Here is a 23,308-nt window from a genome sequence, read left to right on the forward strand (position 1 = left end):
TCTCCACATCCTCTCCAGCATCTGTTGTCTCCAGATTTTTTTATGATTATCATTCTAACTGGCGTGAAGTGGTATCTCAATGTGGTTTTCATTTGCATTTCTCTAATGACCAGTGATGATGAACTTTTTTTCATATGTTTGTTGGCTGCATAAATGTCTTCTTTTGAAAAGTGTTGTTCATGTCCTTCACCCACTTTTTGATGGGTTGTTTGCTTTTTTCTTGTAAATTTGTTTTAGTTCTTTGTAGATTCTGGATATTAACCCTGTGTCAGATGAGAGATTGCAAAAATTTTTTCCCATTCTGTTGTTTGCCGGTTTACTGTAATGATAGTTAATGATAGTTTCTTTGCTGTGCAGAAGCTCTTAAGTTTAATTAGATCCCATTTGTCTATTTTGGCTTTTGTTGCCATTGCTTTTGGTGTTGTAGTAATGAAGTCCTTGCCTATGCAAATGTCCTGAATGGTATTGCCTAGGTTTTCTTCTAGGATATTTATGGTGTTAGGTCTTATGTTTAAATCTTTAATCCATCTGGAGTTAATTTTTGTATAAGGTGTAAGGAAGGGATCCAGTTTCAGCTGTCTGCATATGGCTAGCCAGTTCTCCCAGCACCACTTATTAAATAGGGGAATTCTTTCCCCATTGCTTGTTTTTGTCAGATTTGTCAAAGATCAGATGATTGTAGATGTGTGGCGTTACTTCCGAGTCCTCTGTTCTATTCCTTTGGTCTGTATCTCTGTTTTGGTACCAGTACCATGCTGTTTTGATTACTGTGGCCTTGTAGTACAATTTGAAGTCAGGTAGCGTGATGCCTCCAGTTTTGTTTTTATTTGCTTAGGATTGTCTTGGCTATGTGGGCTTTTTTATGATTCCATATGAAGTTTAAGGTGGTATTTTTCCAAATCTGTGAAGAAAGGCAGTGGTAGCTTGATGGGGATAGCATTGAATCTATAAATTACTTTGGGCAGTATGGCCATTTTCACAGTGTTGATTCTTCCTAACCATGAGCATGGAATGTTTTACCATCTGTTTGTGTCCTCTCTTATTTCCTTGAGCAATGGTTTGTAGTTCTCCTTGAAGAGGTCTTTCACGTCTCTTGTTAGTTGTATTTTATTCAATTTGTTAGGTATTTTCTTTTTGTAGCAATTGTGAATGGGAGTTAACTCATAATTTGGCTATCTGTTATTAGTGTATAGGAAGGCTTGTAATTTTTGCACATTGATTTTATTTCCTGAGACTTTGCTGAAGTTGCTAATCATCTTAAAGAGATTTTGGGCTGAGACGATGGGGTCTTCTAAATATACAATCATGTTGTCTGCGAATAGAGACAATTTGACTTCTTCTTTTCCTAATCGAATACGCTTTATTTATCTTGCCTGATTCCCCTGGCCAGAACTTCCAATACTACGTTGAATAGGAGTGATGAGAGAGGGCATCCTTTTCTTGTGCCAGTTTTCAAAGAAAATGCTTCCGGTTTTTGCCCATTCAGTCCTGTGTTTGCTGTGGCTTTGTCATAAATAGCCCTTATTAGTTTGAGATACATTCCGTGAATACCTAGTTTATTGAGAATTTTTAGCGTTAAGGGCTGTTGGATTTTGTCAAAGGCCTTCTCTGCATCTATTGAGATAATCATGTGGTTTTTGTCTTTGGTTCCATTCATGTGGTGGTTTACATTTATAGACTTGCATATGTTGAACCACCTTTGTATTCCAGGGATGAAGCCGACTTGATCGTGTTGGATAAGCTTCTTGATGTGCTGTTGGATTCGGTTTGCCAGTATTTTATGGCAGATTTTTGTATCAGTGTTCATTTTCTTTTTTAGTTGTGTCTCTGCCAGGTTTTGGTATCAGGATGATGTTGGTCTCATACAATGAGTTAGGGAGGATTCCCTCTTTTTGTATTGTTTGGAATACTTTCAGAAGGAATGGTACCAGGTCCTCTTTGTACCTCTGGTAGAATTTGACTGTGAACCCTAATTTCAGACCTTGTTATTGGTTTATTCAGGGATTCAGCTTCTTCCTGGTTTAGTTTTGGGAGAGCCTAAGTGTCCAGGAATTTATCCATTTCTTCTAGATTTACTGGTTTATGTGCATAGAGGTGTTTGTAGTAATCTGTGATGGTAGTTTGTATTTCTGTGGGATCGGTGGTGATATCCCCTTTATCATTTTTTATTGCATCTATTTGATTCTTCTCTCTCTTCTTTTTTATTAGTCTGGCCAGCAGTCTATCTACTTTGTTGATCTTTTGAAAAAAAAAAAAAAAAAAAACAGCTCCTGGATTTATTGATTCTTTAAAGGGTTTTTTTTGTGTCTCCATCTCCTTCAGTTCTGCTCTGATCTTAGTTATTTCTTGTCTTCTGCTAGCTTTTGAATTTGGTCTTGCTCCTCTAGTTCTTTTAATTGTGACATTAGGGTGTCGATTTTAGATCTTCCCTTGCTTCTCTTGTGGACACTTAGTGCTATAAATTTCCCTATAGACCCTGTTTTAAATGTATCCCAGAGATTCTGGTACGTTGCGTCTTCGTTCTTACTGGTTTCAAAGAACATCTTTAATTCAGCCTTAATTTCATTATTTATCCAGCAGTCATTCAGGATCAGGTTGTTCAGTTTCCATGTAGTTGTGCCGTTTTGAATGTGTTTCTTTTTTTTTTAAGATGGAGTTTCACTCTCGTTGCCCAGGCTTGAGTACAGTGGTGCAATCTCAGCTCACTGCAACCTTCTACTCCCGGTTTCAAGCAATTCTCCTACCTCAGCCTTCCCGGTCACTGGGAATACAGGCATGGGCCACCACGCCCAGCTAATTTTTTGTATTTTTAGTAGAGAAGGAGTTTCATCATGCTGGCCAGGCTGGTCTTGAACTCCTGACCTCAAGTGATCCACCCGCCTAGGCCTCCCAAAGTGCTGGGATTACAGGCGTGAGCCACCACACCCAGCCTTGAGTGAGTTTCTTAATCCTGAGTTCTAACTTGATTGCACTGTGGTCTTAGAGTCTATTTGTTATGATTTTCATTCTTTTGCATTTGCTGAGGAGTGATTTACTTCCAATTATCTGGTCAGTTTTAGAGTAAGTGCGATGTGGGGCGTTTTTTTTGTTTTGTTTTTTTCTGTTTTGTTTGAAAGACAGGGTCTCACTCTGTGAGTCCGGTATTTGAATAGGGAGGCCAGTTAGTGCAGTAATGTGATCATAGCTTACTATATCCTCAAATTCCTGAGCTCAAGAGACCCTCCTGCCTTAGCCTCTCAAGTAGCTGAAACTACAGTATACTCCACTGCCTGGTTAATTTTTTTATTTTTATTTTTGTAAAGTTGGGGGTCTCACTGTGCTGTTCAGGCTGGTCTCAAACTCCTGGCCTCAAGCTGTCCTTCTGCCCTGGCCTCCCAAAGTGCTGGGGTTACGTGTGTGAGCCACCGTGCTTAGTCATGTGCTTAGATTTTTTTTATGTGTGGCCTCTTTGTTATTTAAAACCAAAGACTTTTCAAAGAGCAGTTAGCTGATTAAATAACTCATTCATGCATTTGTTCAGCAAATGTTGTCCTTTAAGTTAAATACTATCCATCTTTAAGAACTCTGTTCCATCTGCTAGGCATATGCATTGATAGAAATTACTAGATCTCTTGGTGTGTCTTCTTTATTAAATCTTTCTGTTCCTGTTTCTTAATCATTTAATGGCTTTGCTATTTTATATTAGTATCTGTGGTCTCTTTGTGGCACTTTCTCTTTGGTGATTAGCACTTGACTAGGGTATCCTCTTTTTCAGTACAAGTTCTGTTGAAACCCTCACTGTGTCCGGCCACAGCAATAGGTCTCACAGAGTCCATTTCTCAACCTGAAGCATTGTCTGTCTTTGCATTTTAAACAAGCCCTATGTCTTAGCATAATGAAGTAGGGGGAAAAAAACCGATCACTCACAATTTCTTATTCTTAACTGGCATGTATCTGAGAGATATTTTGGTCCTTGGCTTGTAAGGATACTTGATTACTCGGATTAGACATGCCAGTCGTCCTCTCTGTTCTTAACAAAGTCACGTGAGCAACTTAGCTTTATTTTTCAGTTTTCTCATCTGCCAAAAAGGGAGATTGATATGTTCCTTGCCTATTTCATAGGGTTGTTGTGGATCAAGTAAGAGACTGGCCTTGAAAATGCCTTGAAGAGCTGATGGCAGTGACAGTGGCTGCCATCCTTGCATGTGTGCCAGGCCAGGCACCTTGTGGTACATCTGCTGCATTGCATCTGTGATTTTAGTGCTCTTGGGGTAGCTACTACTGTCTCTATTTAAAACTGAGGACGCTCTTGTAAGAGAGACATAGATAAAGTATTTGGGGATTTTCAAAGGAAGGAATAGTTTCTTCTGGCTGGGAATCAGAAAAATCTTCCTGGACAAGGTGATATTTTGGCTGTGTTGTAGCAGTTACAGAAAATGTTGCCTGGTAGCACCAAAATGGCCTTTTATGTACTAGTCATCTAATTGCAACACATTGTTCTTTGTTTGTAAAATGAGTATATCCCCTGCTTAGATTAAAAGCTTGCTTCTGCCAGGCATGATGGCTCACACCTGTAATCGCAGCACTTTGAGAGGATGAGACAGGAAGATCACTTGAGCCTAGGACTTCAAGACCAGCCTGGGCAACAAAGTGAGACCCCATCCCTCCAAAAAAAATATGAAAATTAGCTGGATGTTTTGGTGGTGCAAGCCTGTCATCCCAGATACTTGAGAGGCTGAGGTGGGATGATCCCTTGAGCCCAGGTTATTGAGGCTGCAGTGAGCCAAGGTCATACCACTGTACTCCAGCCTGGGCGACAGAGCAAGATCTTATCTCTAAAAATAAAATAAAAGCTTGCCTCAAGCACATTTTTAGTGTAAATTGCCCTTGCTTTTTTCTCTCTCAGAGAAGGAGGAGCTTACCCTGCTTTATTTTCTCCTGGTAAGGAAGACCTTAGAGGGTGTTTTGTAGGAAGAGCTTTAGAATGCTCAGTGGAGACGGTAGCCCTGTCCCCGACCTGGTGGCACAGTCATAGGAGCACCGCTCAGTATTGCTTCCAAGGCCTATTTAAATAGTCACCATATGAGCTGTCCTGTGCAGCGCTGCGGTGATAGCTAACATCATAAAATGTTATTCTACAAGTTATTTGGTGCTGTAGATCTTAATCACAATTCATAGTTTCTGGAATATTGTCAGGATTTATCATGGAAATCTTCAAAGAAACTGTAGTCAGGCAGTATGATACATCTTAGGTATGTAAGTATTTCTTCTATAATACTATTTATGTATTTCTATAATAGCTTGCATTTATAAAATCTGTCAGGGTCTGTGGAGCTGCCCATGACAAGAATTAGTTTCTGAAGAGAATTGGTACCGCTTGGGCAGGCAGCTGAGCATGGCTGGGGGCTTCCATGGCAGATACTGCAGTGCGCAGAACCAAACGCCTGTACTCAGCTGGCACGCGTGAACTTGAGCAGACCACTGGGTGCTTGAGAGCGGAAGTGGCCATGGACCCCTGACAGCTGCTGCTGTTAGTGGGTTACAGAGGAGGCTTCAGACCTGTGCATGTTGGGGATGATCCCTGAGTTGAGTATAGGTACAAGTTCAACAATTCTTAAATTATGTCTCAGAATGCTCCTGCAGCCACTGTAGCTCCTAAATCTAGGGCTTTTCCCTTTGCTTCTGGAGACTAATTCTGCACACACTGCTCTGGCTGCCCTGCTGAGGAAAAATTTTATGGGCTGAAGTGACCTCCATATTATCCTGATTTTTTCTCCAATTTATCAATTAAAGATGAGCTACTTTTCATTAACAAAACACCTGTTGTGGCAGAGCGTCTGTGTGTTCACTTCTTAGTGCCTTTCTTTACAAGTTGGTTTCATTCCTTTGTTCCCTCCCCTAGAGTGACCCGCAGAAACTCGTTCATATGCTGCTTGTACATTATGCTTGTTCACATCCTTCCCTCATTTGTTTTCTTGCCTTAAGTAATAGTTGTCCAAGACAGTGCTCAGGGGAGGCAGTGTGGCCCAGGGCCCAATGTGTGGGCATGTGCCATGGACTCCTAGATAAAGGAAGGGATGGAAAATTTGAGGTTGAATGAGAAATGAATGAAGAATAAATGAGAGAGAGAAAGAAATAGAAACATAATTAAACTGTACAACTAAAATCTTAGCACCATTTAAATACTAATTTTTATTAGTCACTGTTAACCAGTTGGCTGAAGTGTTAGAGAAACTCATATTGGTGAGTGTCTGTTCTTAACAAGATGGTATGTTGTACCCTTCATTTTCGCTGTTCTCAATTTGTATATTTTTTCATTTTTTTTTAATTAAAAAGCACAGAGAGTAACAGACACACATAAGCATACTCACAACCTAGAATTAGTAACACATGTTAATGCTTCATTTTTTTTGTTTCTCATACTTTTATAATAGAAACAATATGACACACAAATGTGAAACCCTCTGGATTCCCCTACTCAGTCATACTCCTCTTTCTCTCTCCTTAGAGACAGTGGCTTTCATGACTTTTCTGTGAATCCTTCTGTTTATATTTTTATACTTGTATTCATAAACAATATTGCATTGATTTCTCTGTTTTTTAAAATTACATTATAGATGTCATACTCCATATATCCTGTTTATCCCCTTTGTTTTCTTAAGACCTCTCTATCTGATAACTTAGACGTCTGGTTCACCTCATTTTAAGTGCCATACAGTGTTCTGTTATGTGAACACACCGTGGTTTGCCCATCCTACTGATTTATGCTGGGTGCAGTTTTCTACTCGTATAAACAACACTGAGATGTGTATTCTTGTTTAGGTCTCCTGGTGCATCTGACAGTTTCTGGGTACCTACCTGGGATTTCTGGGGTAGAGGCTATATGCACACTCTAAACTTCAGTTATCTCACTTAATCTCAACAAATGTTCCCTGGGTCAGGTGGCAGGATCTCCATTTTACACATGAGAAAATTGAAGTGTTGAATGCTGTAGAACTTGGCCAACTTAACAGGGAAACCGGTACTTGAATCCAGATCAAATCCACCCATTTCAGTCTAGAGCTCTAATACCCAGCAGTCCACATAACTCTTCAACTGTTAACCTTTCTGATCATTGGAACAGTTGCAGCTAGCTAGTAACATACATGATTTCAAAGCAGAGAATAAAAACAGATCATGAGGAGGTCCATCCTTAAGAAGGAGAAAAATCCACAGTGGCCATATTCTCCTTGTGGTTATCAAAGGATTTGAGACTTGGAGTAAAAAGCATGCTCCTTAAGATGATGGGTCTAAGGTTTCTATTTATACGAAACTATTTCTTCATGACAGAGACTGTTTATGTTGCTTAAAATGCATATATTAAATGCAACATGCAAGCCTATTTTGATTAAAGAACACTGTTATAGTGAGCATGGTAATATCTCTGTTTTACTTTGCAAAATGTGGAGACCATTTTCTCCAGGCAAAGAGTGCTATCTGTATGTGGATCTTTTTTTCATGACACTTTATTCACCCTTGAATTATCTGTCTTTTGACTTCATTTTTGCTTTATTCTTTTCTTCAACTTCTAGGTAGAAAATCCGGTGTATTAACTGTAAAAATTTTAGAGCTGCACGAGGAATGTGCCATGCAAGTTGCCATGTGTGAGCAGTTACTGGGGCCACCAGCCACCAGCCCCTCCCGCGGTGTGGCCTCCAGGCCTGGAGCTGGCCTGAAAATTCTCTTCACCAAGGAGACTGCAGGCTACCTCAGGGGCCGTCCCCAGGACATTGTCCGGATCTTCCCTCCCTGGTGAGTGTGCAGAACTGAATCCAGCAGTCGCCAACTGTGAGTCAGCCTCATAAGAAAAGACATTTTTATCAGGAACATTTTTGTCACTTTATTGTAGAGCATTGTCAGAGGAAGAGAGCCAGGATTGGACGTGGGTTTTCTGTCAGAGAAGCGCTGGATTGTCTCTGATGGTTTGTTTCTACTTCTGTCAGCAGATTTCTGATAATTTGGGGTGAGAGGGTTGAGGAAACAACCATATTAAGATTCTTGCCCAAGTGATGTGTTATAAGATCTGGCTGTTTTTTTGTTTTTATATTTCTTGGAAAAATAATTTTATTAAGAGGCATTATGTGACAATAGGATAACACACATTAATTAAATATTTCTTAGTCACTTGAGAGGGGAGGATAAAAAGCATGAACTGAGATATACTAGGGTTTGAATTGCAGGAGCAAAAATGATCATTATTGGATCAGAAATTATTTTAAAAGATACTATGTTTTCTTTTGCAATATATTGATTTTTACCATGAATAGAAGAAAATTGTACTGCTTTTGAGGGAATGTTTGAGCACCCGTGTTTTAAGAGCCAATTATTAATTTGTTGGTAATTTTTTATAAGTTTTCATTTTGTTTATGTATGAGGAAGGGCTATAGGATAAATTTTTATCAGTATTATTATTGCTGGATCAGAGGATAAGGTGCCTCCTTAATTTTAGCAGACTTTGTCAAATGGCACCATTTTACGTTCCCACCAGCAATGCATGAAGTGCTGTTTTCTTTCCCTTTACAAACCTACCCTGTTGATCTTGACCAGTTAAAAATTGGAAATATGGTGTTTATCTTTTTAATTTGTATCTCTCTTATATAAAATAGGCCTAGGCATTTTTCTCCATGTTTAAGAATCACTTGTATTTCATTTTATGTCCATTGATAATTTTTGACCTTTCTTCTCTTAGACTATTTGTCCAAGTGATTTCTACCAACTTTTTTATAAATTACTTTTTTTAAAAAAACACCTTGTCAGTCATATATGTTGCACTTAGTTCATTCCTCGTTTGTCATTTGACTTTCGACATTTTAGGGGAGGGATTTGTTTTGTTGCTTTGTTTTTGATGAGCAGAAATTTTCTCTTTTTCTGTGGTTGATTTTACCCATCTTTTATGGCTTCTGGGTTTTGTATCATAGACAGAAAGGTTTTTCTTACTATGAGGCGTAAAAATTATTCTATGTTTTCTAATACTTTCCTGGATTTTTTAAAATTTTACGTTTAAGTCTTTGACACTCCTGGAATTTATCTTTATGTGTAATATGTGAGGTAGTAAATGCAATTTTATTTTTTTCCAAATGGTCACCAGGAATCTCAGCATTATTTATTGAACATTGTGTCTTTTCTTCATACGATTTCAATGCTGCCTTTATCATGTACTAAATACCTACATATATTTTTGGGCTTTTAGCTCTTTTAATGTAACTGTATTTGCACATGCTAGTATTACACTATTTCAATTACTATAGTTTTGTGTGGTGTTTCAATAACTGCTAGGACTGCTCACATCTCATTAAGCTTATTTTTTAGAACTTTCCTCCTAATAATTGTTTTCTTTCTTTTTTGCTTTAAATATTTGCCTTAAACGTTTATTTTCAAATATGCATTGTAAAAGTTAAAACAATTTAGAAATATATACCTTAGAAAGAACAAGGAGGGGAACATCACACACCGGGGCCTGTCGGGGGGTAGGGAGATAGGGGAGGGTAGCAGGGATTGGAGGAATTGGGGAGGAATAGCATTAAGAGAAATACCTGATGTAGATGACGGGGTGATGGATGCAGCAAACCACCATGGCATGTGTATACCTATGTAACAAACCTGCACGTTCTGCACATGTACCCCAGAACATAAAGTATAATAAATAAAAAGAAAAAAAAAAGAGAGTGAATCCTCTTACCCACACCTCTTCAATTAATCACACTCATTCTAGATGACCACTGTTAACGATTTGGAGTATAATCTTCCACCATTTTTTTTAATTGTTAAATATTCAGTTATAATGTATTTAACACATCCCAATGACTATATATAATCTTTATGTAAGTTATGTAATTCTGCCTATTTTTCTATAATAACTTTAGTTTTAATTTACTGGATTAAGAACGGATCGTTAGGTTTATTGGTATAGGTTAATCTACATTAATGGAGTAGGGCTTTCAAGGCAGTCGCTGGCAGGGTTCTGATTTGATGCTCCCCTCTCCGTGTTCACGGAGCACACAGCAGCACAGAACTTCTATCAGCATCTCCTCTCTTACCTTGAAACTGTCTTCCCTCCTTCAGAAATCTGTCCTCATTCAGATCTTCTTGGTTCCCACCTTAATTTTACTCCCTTGTAGAATTTAGTTCTCTTATTAGCATCTAAGTTTATTTGTGGTAGCAGAGCCTTTTATTGTTATTATTTTTTAAAAATCTCTTCTCCCCTCAACTTTTTAAATTCTTTTTTCTTTTTTTTTTTTTTTTTGTAGAGACAGAGTCTTACTGTGTTGCCCAGGCTGGTCTCAAACTCCTGCCCTCAAGCAGTCGTCCCACATTGGCCTCCCAGAGTGCTGGGATTATAGGCCTGAGCCATCAGGCCTGGCTCCTTCTCAACTTCTGATTTTTTTTTTTTTTTTTTTTGCACGCTCTTATATGTTTTTAAATGCATTTATTAAATGGCCTAGTTTTTTTAAAATATCTAAATATGATTATTTTTCTTCAGGGAAGATGTTTTAGAGGCTTTAAATGTAGGACATTTTCTTGGGCTTATGAGAAGTAAAATTAGATCAAGTTTATCTCCAAAGATTTATATGACCAAGAATTTCTAAATCCCACTGGCTCCTTAGACTTTACAAGTAAATGAGTTATTATCATTGGACTTTGGAATGTTTGTAAGTCTGGGTCTTACCAAACAACCCTTGGGTGTTGCTCTCCCCAGGAATTCCTGCAGGCTGTCGAGAGATTATTTCTGTATGTTCAGCATATAATACTTAAGAAGATAGAAGAGGCCATTCGCGTTGGCTCATGCCTGTAATAATCCCAGCAGTTTCAGAGGCCAAGACGGGCAGATCAGTTGAGGTCAGGAGTTTGAGACCAGCCTGCCCAACATGGCAAAATTTCATCTCTACTAAAACTACAAAAATTAGCTGGGTATGGGTAGCATGTGCCTGTGGTCCCAGCTGCTCGGCAGGCTAACGTGAAAGAATCGCTTGAGCCCGGGAGGTGGAGATTGCAGGGAGCCAAGATTGCACCACTGCACTCCAGTCTGGGCGACAGAGCAAGACCCTGTCTCAAAAAAAAACTCTCATACTTAATGAAAGAAAACCAAAATAAATTTTTGAAGGACTAGTCTTGGCTGGACATGGTGGCTCACACCTGTAATCCCAGCACTTTGGGAGGCTGAGGCGGGCGGATCACATGAGGTCAGGAGTTCAAGTCCAGCCTGACCAACATGGAGAAACCCTGTCTCTACTAAAAATATAAAAAATTAGCCAGTCGTGGTGGCACATGCCTGTAATCCCAGCTACTCAGGAGGCTGAGGCAGGAGAATCGCTTGAACCTGGGAGGCAGAGGTTGCGGTGAGCCAAGATTGTGCCTGTGCAATGAGAGCAAAATTCCATCCCCCACCCCCCCGAAAAAAAAAATATATATATGTATATATAATTTTTTTTTAAGGAAACTTAACAAGTCATAGTGAATATATTTTTCCTTGTGGGCTGGCTATCCTTTTCCCACTAGCACTCTTCTGTGTTCATTTAAAGTGTTTTTTAACATGGGCACAGTTTTTTTAAAAGAATCAATAAACTTTAGATGCTCCTATTTGTCCTATAGTAATAAATATGAGTTTAGGTACAATGGCTGCTTACCCCAAGGAGCTTAGAGCCCTCTGTAGATATTGCCTAGTAAATTCTTATTGGATTCCAATGAGAGGTAATGCAGCTTTGCCTCTGGCAGTCTGAAAATAAAGAGAGAAGTAAAATGCCTTGCCTCCAATTAATTGCATTATGAAATAATCACAGGATTATATAACAGTAACCAACTTATTAAAAATGTATTAATCTATACAATTTCAGACATATAAAAATAAACTAGTATAATGAATCCCATGTCTCATAGTTTCAACATTTATTAACTAATGAATAAATAGCTTTTACTTCTCAAGCAAACTGAAAGCTTTATAATGATTCCAAAGAAACATCTCACCACTTGAATGCAGATACACCAGAAAAAGCAAATGAAGGAATTTACTGTAATGATATTGGGGAGAGAGGAAGGTAGAAACCATCTGCCTGATTACATCCTGCCATGAGCTCTTAATGCCAGAAGGAGGACAGGTAAGCGGTTGAGTGTGTGAGAGTATATCCAGGGACAATCAGGACACCTCTTATTCATTCAGAAGTATTTATTGGTATCCCCTGTACCAGATAGTTTGCTTCTCATAATACACATCCCAGTATGCTGGAAGAGTGAAGTCTGACCTTCCCCATTGTCAGGAGCATACCCCTCCATTGGTCCATTCGTATCATCTTTTTAATATTCCTCTATATGATTATGTGGTAATTTAAACATCCTCTTATTTAGGATTTTTAAGGTTTCTTTCTATTTTGAGCTGTTTTAATCACTGCTTGGTTGAAGTATTTATACTTACACTTTCCTTCTGATTTAGTTCATAGAATATTTCTAGAAGTAGAAATTCTTGGTCTTAGAATACCAGTGGCTTTTGAGCCTTTTCATATATTATTTCCATAGTAACCTGTAAAAGTTGAAGGTGTCTTTGCTGCTGCCAGTCTCATCACACCACATTCAGCATTTTTTATGGCTGCACAATGTGATACAGTTTTAAAAACACTTTCTCAGGATATGGTGCATATTGGTTCTTTTACTATCATAAACAGCTGTGTGGTAGATACTGTTTTATGTGTAGTGTGCTTTGTACTTCAGATGTTGTTTCTAAGTAGGTTTTAGGAACTGTTTTAGTATAGGGTATGTGTTTTGTTTTTGCTGTTGCTGCTGTGACTCCTTGATATTGTTAAGTCATCTGTAAACCTCCTGGCAGAGTCGCTGCAGCCGATCACATCGAATACGGCACCCTTCACTTTACTGTGCTTTGCTTCTTTGCTTTTATAGCACTTCACACATGTTGTACTTTTTATCAGTGCCATTTTTCCAACAGCGTGTGCTCACCTTGTGTCTCTATATCACATTTAAATAATTATCCCAAAATTTCAAAGTTTCGTATTATCTATTATGGTTATCTGTGATAAGTGATATTTGGTGTTACTATTTTAATTATTTTGAGGTGCCACGAACCGTGCCCATATAAGATGGCAGACTTAATTGATGAATACTATGTGTGCTCTGACTGCTCCATCAATCGGATGTTTCCCCTTCTCACTTTCTCTCCTCAGGCCCCGCATCCCATGAGACACAACAGTATTGAAATTAGCCCAATTAATAACCCTAATATGCCTTCTAAGTGTTCACATGAAAGGAAGAATTTCACATCTTTTACTTTAAACCAAAAGCTAGAAGTGATTAAGCTTAGTGAGGAAAGCATGTCAAAAGGCAAAGTAGGCTGAAAGCTAGGCCTCTTGCGCCAAGCAGTTAGACAAGTTATAAATGAAGAGGAAAAGTTATTGAAGGAAATTAAACGTGCTACTCCAGTGAGCACACAAACACTGAGAAAGCAAAGCTGCCTTGCCTTTTTGCTAATATGGGAAAAGTTTGAGTTGTCTGGATGTAAGATCAAAAAGCCATGACATTTCCTTAAACCAAAGCCTAATCCAGAGCAAGACCCTAACCCTCTACAATTCTTAGAAGGCTGAGAGAGGTGAGGAAGCTTCAGAAGAAAAATTTGAAGTTAGCAGACGTTGATTCATGAGATTTAAGAAACTCTCCCATAACATAAAAGTACAAGATAAAGTAGCAAGTGTTGACAGAGAAACTGCAGCAGATTATCCAGAAGATACAGCTAAGATCGTTGATAAAAGTGGCTACACCAAACAACAGATTTTCAATGTAGGTGAAACAGCCTTGTATTTGAAGAAGATACTACCTAGGACTTTCATAGCTGGTGAGGAAAAGTCAATGCCTGGCTTCACAGCTTCCAAGGACAGGCTGACTCTCTTATTAGGGGCTAATGCAGCTGGTGACTTTAAGTTGAAGCCAGTGTTCATTTATCATTCTGAAAATTGTAGGGCCTTTAAGAATTATGTTAAATCTACTTTGCTTGTGTTCTATAAACGGAATAATAAAGCCTGGATGACAGCACATCTGTTTATAGCATGGTTTACTAAATACTAGAGACCTACTGCTCAGGGGGAAAAAAAGATTCTTTTAAAATACTACCCCTCATTGACAGTGCACCTGGTCAGCCAAGAGCTCTCATGGAGAGGTACACGGAGATTACCATTATTTTCATGACTGCTAACACAGCATCCATTCTGCAGCCTGTGGATCAAGGGTTAATTCTGACTTTCAGCTCTTGCTATAGCTGCCATGGATAATGATTCCTTTGAAGGATCTGCGCAAAGTAAATTGAAAACCTTCCTGAAAGGACTCACCATTCTACCTCCCATTAAGAACATTCATAATTCATGGGAGGAGGTCAAAATATCAACATTGTCAGGAATATGGAAGAGGTTGATTCTAGCCCTCATCACTGACTTTGAGGGGTTTAAGACTTCAGTGGAGGAAGTAACTGCAGATGTGGTGGAAAAAGCAAGAGACCTCAAATTAGAAATAAAGCCTGAAGATTTGGATTGAATGCTAAAATCTCCTCACTTTAATGGATGAGGAGTTCTTCTTATGAATGAGCAAAGAAACTGGTTTCTTTAGATGGAATTTATTTCTCATGACAATGCTGTGAACATTGTTGAAATGGCAACAAATAATTTAGAATATTCCAAAAACTTATTTGATAAAGCAGCAGCAGGTTTTAGAGGGTTTACTATAATTCTGAAAGAAATTCCAGTGTGGGTAAATGCCATCAGACAGTATCTCATGCTACAGAGAAATCTTTCTGGAAAGGAAGAGTCAATTGCTGCAACAAACTTTATTGTTCTCTTTAAGAAATTGCCTCAGCCACGCCAGCCTTCACCAACCACCACCCCAATCAGTCAGTAGCCATTAACATCAAGGCAAGACCCTTTCTCCACAAAAAGACTATGACTCACCGAGGCTGCATTTTTTAAAATCAGTAACGCGTTTTTGATTAAGGTATGCGCATTTTTTTAGATATAATGCTGTTGCACACCTTATAGGCTATAATATAGTATAAACATAACTTTTATATACAATGGGAAACAAAAATTCATGTGACTTGCTTTGTTCTGATAATAACTTTATTGGAGTGGTCTGCAGCTGTACCTGCAATATCTCCAAGATATGCCTGTACTTTTTCTTATATTTATTTACTGGTGACAGCTTTTCTTTTTATAGTTATATCACTTAGAATAATAATTTTGATATTTCCTTCCCAGTATTCATGCTTCTTTATCTGACTAATGTCTTGTCACTTTGGCTAAAACATTCAAATCAAAATTGTTTTACTACTGTATTCCCAGTGCCTGGGATACTGCTTGAAACGTCGTAGGCACTCAGTAACTGTATGATTACTGTATTATATCATTGTGAACATGTTGTCAGCCTTGTTTATCCTCCCTAATTGAATGGGAAGACTTTGCTGATTTGTACATTCATTAAAAAAAATTTACTGAATGTTTACTTACTTATTCTTTAATAAGCCTTGTACTAGAATTCCTGGGAATACAACATTCAACATAAATGTCAAATTATTTCTGCCCTTAAGGAGCTCACAGTGTACTAGAAGAGAAAAGTAATATAAACAAGTTCTAAAAGACCCTTGTAGGCATAGTAATAGGTATCTGTGCAGAGGATATGAGAGCACTGGGGAGGTAAGCGCAACCATTAGGTAGGTAGGTCAGTAGGGGTGGGTGGTTATGTGAGTGTGTTGTGTGTACCTTGTTTATATGTGTGTATGCTGGGGAGAGTATAGACTGAGAGACGTGGTGACAGGGGTGGCTTCCTGAAGTTGATGATGCCCTATCTCAGCTAAAAGGGCTATATTAGAAAGAACCAGGGGAGGGACTGTGAGGGCATTTGGAGTAGAGGAGACCACGTGAGTAAAGACCAAAAAGTCAGAATGGCCTAGCGTGAGACATATGCAGGGGTATATGTAGTGCTTTGTGTATGAAGTGGAAATTTCAAGGCAGTAGCAGCAGAGAGTGAGTCTGGTGAACCACGCTATGTGCATCGTTAAAGAGCTAAGATTTGTAGGAGAGTCATGATGGTCTTATTCACCTTTTAAAGTCTGTGGAGGGTTACTTGGGGTAGAAGGGCAGAATAAATGCATCTGGGAGGCTGTGGGAGTAGCTCAAGTATGAAAGAAGGTGGTGATTTGGACTATGATGGTGAATAGTGGATTCAGAATATATTTTGGAGTTAGAGGCAACAGGATTTGCTGATGGGTTTGATGTGGTATTTGAAGGAAAGGTAGGAAAACAACTAAGTTTTTGGCTTGAGCAAACAAGTTAATGATCATACGTGTACTGAAATGGGAGACTTGGGATGGATTTGTGGGGCCCAGACAACTGTAGTTGGTTTTTTTTTTTTTTTTTTTTTGGTGCCAGCAGTAATTAGAGCCCAGAGTAAACACAAGAAAGATTGTGATGCCAAAAGAGAAACTTTGTCAGCTCATCTGGGTTTTCATTATAACCCATGTGTGGTAATTGGCAGAGGAGAGAAGTAGAGCCCATGGGCCTATTCACAGCTGACTTGGTTCCTGTGTTACATTTGCCACGTCAGATTCTTTGAAATAAATAAATTGCTGGCTACTATTGCTAAAGACAGAAGGGTTGTTTATTGAGTGAGATTATCTTCCTGTTGGGACAACCAGGAACTCAGTCTTTTCACCAAAATTACGGGGCGTCTTGAGAGGAAATAAGTAGGAAAGAAAATTAGTGCCGTACAAAAAGGGAAAAGATAAAGACTGTGAGGGTAATCTGGATAATCTGAAAAACCGGAAGGAGGGCAGTCATTTATTCTACATGAGGAGGAAGTGAAGTAGATGACACTTTTCAGTGGGGTGTGTCTCAGTCTCTTTTGTGATGCTATAACAGAAAACCTGACACTGCGTAATTTATAAGCAATAGAAATTTATCAGCCAGGTGCAATGGCCCATGTCTATCATCCTGACACTTTGGGAGGCCGAGGCTAGCAGTGAATTGCTTGAGTCCAGGAGTTCGTGAGCAGCCTGGGAAAACCTCATCTCTACAAAAAATAAAAAAATTAGCCAGGCACGATGGTGCATGCATGTAGCCCCAGCTCCTTGAGAGACTGAGGTGGGAGAATCACCTGTGCCAAGGGAGGTCAAGGCTGAAGTGAGCCATGATCACACTACTGCACTTCAGCCTCTGTAACAGAGTGAGATCCTGTCTCAAAAAAAGAAAAAAATTCATTTGTCTTATGGTTCTAGAAGCTGGGAAGTCCAAGAGCATAGCACCAGTATTTGTTGAGGGCCTTCATGCTTCATCTTTCCATGGCAGAAGGTGAAAGGGCAAGAAAGCACAAAAGCAAGAGGGAGCCAAACTTGCTTTCGTAATGAGGCCATTCTTGTGACAGCTAGCCCACTCCCATGGTAATGGCATGAGTCCAAGTTAAGGTTCCAACGCTGAGACTTTGGGAAACACATTCAGACTGTAGCAGGGTGTTCACAGAAATTTGATTAAAGTGTTTTCTGCTCAAATAAGCTTGGAAAAGGCTGCTGAAATGTGTCCCAGTTGTATTGTGGGACTGCTCAGAGTCTCTCATACGCAAATGTACATTGTTATTTCCAGTAGAGGGAAGCAGAAATGGGAACATTTGAACAAAATATTAGCAAACAAATTACCATCCTCTTGCTAGTCTAAGATACTGAGTAAAGAGAGCAACTGAGAGGAGCAATGTTATGAAAATGATAGATTAGGAAGTTCCAGAAATCCATCCCTTTATCTAAATAACTACTGACCTGAAAGGAACCGTATGAAGTGCCTGTTGTGGAATTCTACAGTCCAGTTGAACACTTACGGCAAATATTAAAGTATAATTTGGAAAAGTCACAGATGGACAGTTTCAGTCTTCAGCAAGTAAGGTTCTGCAATCCCTAAGGTGTGGGATAATTAGATTACAGAGTTTTTATAAAATACTACGCAAATGTCCAATTCTCAACAAAAAATGACAGAACACACAAAGAAACAGGAAAAGTATGGCCCAGTACAGGAAAAACATAATTTTACATGAGGCGTCCCCAAGGAAATTCAGATATTGGAATTATTAGTCAAAAATGTGAGATCAGTTGTCTTAAGCATGTTCAATGAGTTAAAGGAACCCATAGATAAAGAACTAAAGGAAATCAGGAAAATATCAAAAAATGAAAATATCAATAAAGATATTGAAATTATTTAAAAAGCAAAGAGAAATTCTGAAGTGAAAATACAGTAATTTAAATTTTAAAAACACACTAGAGACTGAGCATGGTGACATACGCCTTTCATCCCTGCACTTTGGAAGGCTGAGGTGGGTGGATCACTTGAGTCCAGGAGTTTAAGACCAGCCTGGGCACCATGAAGAAACCCCATCTCTACAAAAAATGCAAAAATTAGCTGGATGTGGTGATGCATGCTTGAAGTCCAGCTACTTGGGCGGCTGAGGCACAAGAATGGCTTGAATCTGGGAGGCGGAGGTTGCAGTGAGTTGAGGTTGTGCCACTGCACTCCAACCTAGCAACAGATTCAGATCCTGCCACAAAAAGAGAAAGAAAAAAGAAACACCCACACACACTAGAGAGGTTCCACAGCCGATTTGAGGAGGTAGAACACAAACTCATTGAACCTGAAGAAAAGAAAACTGAACTCTTTCTGTCTGAGAATCAGAATGAAAAAAATGAACAGAGCCCAAAGGACCTGTGGGACATTATCAAACATAGAACCCTTTGTATTACAGGATTACCAGAAGGAGAAGAGAGAGAGAAAGCACCAGAAAGAAATATGTGAAGACTAATGGCTGAGGAACAATATCTTCTAGTTTCTGTGCCAGCTCCTCAGTGATCAAAAGCAGCAGCTAGCCATCAGAACACATAATCCGCCCTGGGCCCATTAATCTAAACCAGGATTGTGGGGCTAGGGAATGGTAATTGCTACCACTTGAAATGCTAATTTGAAATACTTGAAGAATAATAAAATTCGTCATATTTGATGAAATTTTTTTATTTTTGAAAAATTTTTAATGTACATGCCCAAGAAGACCAGCATACTTCAAGCATAAAACATCAAAGATTTACACCAAGGCACGTTATAGTGAAATTGCTGAAACCCAAAAACAAAGATGGTATACTGAAAGCAGCAAGAGGGAGGCAACTTGCCACGTATAAGGGCTCCTCAATAATATTAACCGTTTATTTCTCATCAGAAACTACAAGGTCCAAAATCAACCAATCAAAAAGAAGAAACAAACAAAAAAGAAACTATGGGGGCCAGAAAGCAGTGGGATGACATATTTAAAGACCTGAAATAAAGAAACTATCAACCAAGATTGTCTATCTGGCAACAGTATCTGGTTTTTTTTTGTTTGTTTTTTTTTTTGAGACAGAGTCTCACTTTATCTCCCATGCTGGACTGCAGTGGCACGATCTCAGCTCACTGCAACCTCCACCTCCTGGGTTCAAGCCATTCTCCTATCTTAGCCTCTCGAGTAGCGGGGGCTACTGGTGCGTGCCACCATACCCAGCTAATTTTTTTATTTTTAGTAGAGATGGGGTTTCACCATGTTGGCCAGGCTGGTCTCAAACTCCTGACCTCAAGTGATCCGCCCACCTCAGCCTCCCGAAGTGCTGGGATTACAGGCATGAGCCACCACGCCCGGCCAATATCTTTAAGAATAAAGGAGATGAAGCTGGGCATGGTGGCATGCATCTATAGCCTCAGTGACTTGGGAGACTGAGGGAGGAAGATTGCTGGAACCCAGGAACTTGAGGCTGCAGTGTGCTGTGAGCATGTGTGTGAATAGCCACTGCACTCCTTCCAGCCTAGGCAACAAAGCAAGATGCTGTCTCTAAAAAAAAAATTTTTTTTTTCAGAATAAAGGAGAAATTTAGACATTTCCAAATATTATAAAAGCCAAAGTAGTTCATTACTGATAGACAAGAAATGCTAAGGCAAGTCCTTCAGGCTGAGAGGAAGAGATACTAAATAGCAGTTTGAAGCCAAAAGAAAAAATAAAGACTGTTGGTCAAGGTAGTTACATAGGTAAATGTAACAGCCATTGTTACTGTGCTTTTGAAATCGTTTGTTATTTCTCTTTTTCCTATATAATGTAATGGGCAAATACATTTAATAATACTTAGAAATCTATATTAGGATGCATGTAATATATAAAGATATAGTCTGTGGCCGGGCGCAGTAGCTCACACCTGTAATCCCAGCCCTTTGGGAGGTCAAGGCAGGTGGATCACAAAGTCAGGAGATCAAACCATCCTGGCCAACCTGGTGAAACCCCGTCTCTACTAAATACACAAAAATTAGCTGGGCGTGGTGGCACATGCCTGTAATCCCAGCTACTGGCAAGGCTGAGGCAGTAGAATCTCTTGAACCAGAGAGTCAGAGGTTGCAGTGAGCCAGGATTGCACCACTGCACTGCAGCCTGGCGACAGAGTGAGACTCCGTCTCAAAAAAAAAAAAAAAAAAAAGATACAGTCTTTGACAATAAGAATAAAAAGGGAGAGAGGTAGAGATGTAGAGGAACAGAGTGCTGTAGACTACTGAAACTTAGTTGATATTATTCAAAGGATGTTATTTAAGATATTGATTGTAATTTCCAAGAAAATTATTAAGAAAATAACTAATATAGATAATGGGAGAAAGAAGGGAATTAAAATGAAACACAACAAAATAAAGAAAAACAGAAAAATAACTAGTAATGAAATAATTAAAAAGCAAAAAAGTATGTAAGGCATATAGGAAACAATTGATGGAAAAAGTGAATTCCTTCTTTATTGATAATCACATAAATGAATGAAACACGACTGTTAAAAGGTAGCGGTTGGTAGACAAGATTAAACAAAACAAGACTCCATCTGTAAGCTGTCTACAAGAGAATCAAATTAAACATAAGCACACAAAATGGTTGATAGCAAAATAATGAAAATACTAAAAAAGAACGAGTGACTATATTATTATCAGACAAAACTGACTTGTTAAATCTAAAAAAGTTTACAAGACTTGCGAGGACTTTAAATTGATAAAAGGTTTAACACAGCAAAAACATAAAACAATTCTAAATATATACATACTGAACAAAGGAGCCCCAAAATAGATGAAGTAAAAATGGACAGAATTGAAGGGAGAAATAGATCTGCAATCACTGTTGAAGACATGTACCCACTTTCAGTAACGGTCAGAACAATCATATAGGAAATCCGTAAGGAAGTAAAGGATTCAACAGCTGTATAAACCAATTAGACCTGATAAACATATGTAAAACACTGCATCCAGAAATGTAACACCCGTTTTTAAGTGCGTACATAACCTTCTCCAGATTAGACCATATGTTAAACAACAAAGCAAATTGGTATGAATTGATTGTGTTCCCCTGAAATTCATATGCTGCAGTCCTAACTCCCATTACATCTCAGAATGTGGCTATATGGAGATAGAGCTTTTAAAGAAGTAATTGTGGTTAAGTAGAGTGGGTTCTAATTTAGTATGACTGGTGTGCTTATACCAAGAGGGAGATGTGTGCACACAGAGAGAGTGCCATGTGGGGCACAGTGCGAGAGACAAGCCGGGGAGACAGGCCTCAGGGGAAACCACGCCTACTTACATCTTGATCTTGTACCTCCAGCATCCAGAAACGTGGGAAAATAAATTTTGGCTAGGTCACTCAGTGGGCTCTTTCTTGGTTCCATATAAATTTTAAGATTGCTTTTTTCTAGTTCTATGATGAATGATGGTGGTATTTTGATGGGAATTACATTGCATTTGTAGATGGCTTTTGGCAATATGATCATTTCCACAATATTGATTCTACCCATCCATCAGCATGGGATATATTTCCATTTGTTTGTGTTGTCTGTGATTTCTCTCAGCAATGTTTTGTAGTTTTCTTTGTAGAGGCCTTTTACCTCCTTGGTTAGGCATATTACTAAGTATTTTATTTATTTTGCAGCTATTGTAAAAGGGGTTGAGTTCTTAATTTGATTCTCAGCTTGGTTGATGATGGTGTATAACAGAGCTGCTGATTTGTGTACATTAATTTCATATCCTGAAACTTTGCTGAATTCATTTATCCATTCTAGGAGCGTTCTGGAGGAGTCTTTTGGGTTTTCTAAGTATACAATCATACCATCAGCAAACAGTGACAATCTGATTTCCTCTTTACTGATCTGGATGCCCTTAATATCTTTCTCTTGTCTGATTGCTCTGGCTAGGCCTTCTATTACTGTGTTGAATAGAAATAGTGGAAGTGGGCTTCCTTGTCTTATTCCAGTTATCAGACGGAATGCTTTCAACTTTTCCCTGTTCAGTATTGTGTTGGCCGTGGGTTTATCATAAATGGCTTTTATTACAATGAGATATGTCCTTGTATGCTGATTTTGCTGAGGGTTTAGATTTTGTGAGATGCATTTTCAACATCTGTTGAGATGGTCATGTGATTTTTTTTAAAAATTCTGTTTATGTGGTGAATCACATTTATTGATTTGCTTATATTAAACTGCCCTTGCATCCCTGGTATGAAACCCACTTGATCATGATGGATTGTCTTTTTGATATACTGTTGGATGTGGTTAGCTAGTATTTTGTTAAGGATTTTTGCATCTGTTTTCATCAGGGTTATCGGTCTGTAGCGTTTTTGTGTGTGTCTTACGTCCTTTCCTGGTTTTGGTATTAGGGTGATACTGGCTTCATAGAATAATTTAGGGAGGATTATCTCTTCCTCTATCTTGTATAATAGTGTCAAAAGGACTGGTACCAATTCTTTGAATGTCTGGTAGAATTCAGCTGTGAATCTGTCTGGTCCTGGAATGAATCTGTCTAGTCCTGGAATTGTATTATTGGTAATTCTTTTATTACCATTTCCATCTCACTGCTTTTTATTGGTCTGGTTAGGGTTTCTAATTCTTCTTGATTTAAGCTAGGAGGGTTGTATCTTTCCAGGAATTTATCCATCATCCTCTAGGTTTTCTAGTTTATATGCGTAAAGGTGTTTATAGTACCCTTGGATAATTTTTGTATTTCTGTGGTATCAGTTGTAATGTCTTCCATTTCATTTCTAATTGAGCTTACTTGAATCTTCTCTCTTGGTTAGTCTTGCCAATGGTCTGTCAATTTTATTTATCTTTTCAAAGAACCAGCTTTTTGTTTCGTTTATCTTTTGTTTTGTTTTGCTTCATTTTCATTTAGTTCCGCTTTGATCTTGGTTATTTCCTTTCTTCTGCTGGGTTTGAGTTTGGTTTGTTCTCGTTTCTCTAGTTCCTTGA

The 23,308-nt window shown here is 38.7% G+C and overlaps 1 protein-coding gene across 12 annotated transcripts in view; it reads left to right on the forward strand.

Moving 5' to 3' along the window:
* The window catches only part of SPIDR (scaffold protein involved in DNA repair), a 415,411-nt gene that overhangs the window by 149,196 nt on the left and 242,907 nt on the right, over positions 1–23,308 (forward strand). For all 12 annotated transcript variants that reach the window (XR_002478925.2, XM_021672883.2, XM_021672887.2 and 9 more), the window contains one exon: positions 7,551–7,770. Coding sequence is in view for 11 of the 12 variants with exons in the window: in XM_021672883.2 (XP_021528558.2) it covers positions 7,551–7,770 (220 nt within the window). In the remaining variant the exon portion in view is untranslated. The remainder of the gene's footprint in view (positions 1–7,550; positions 7,771–23,308) is intronic.

This window comes from Aotus nancymaae, unplaced genomic scaffold (assembly GCF_030222135.1).
Source record: "Aotus nancymaae isolate 86718 unplaced genomic scaffold, 86718_ANA_hifiasm-v0.15.2.pri h1tg000036l, whole genome shotgun sequence".
Taxonomy (NCBI): Eukaryota; Metazoa; Chordata; class Mammalia; order Primates; family Aotidae; genus Aotus; species Aotus nancymaae.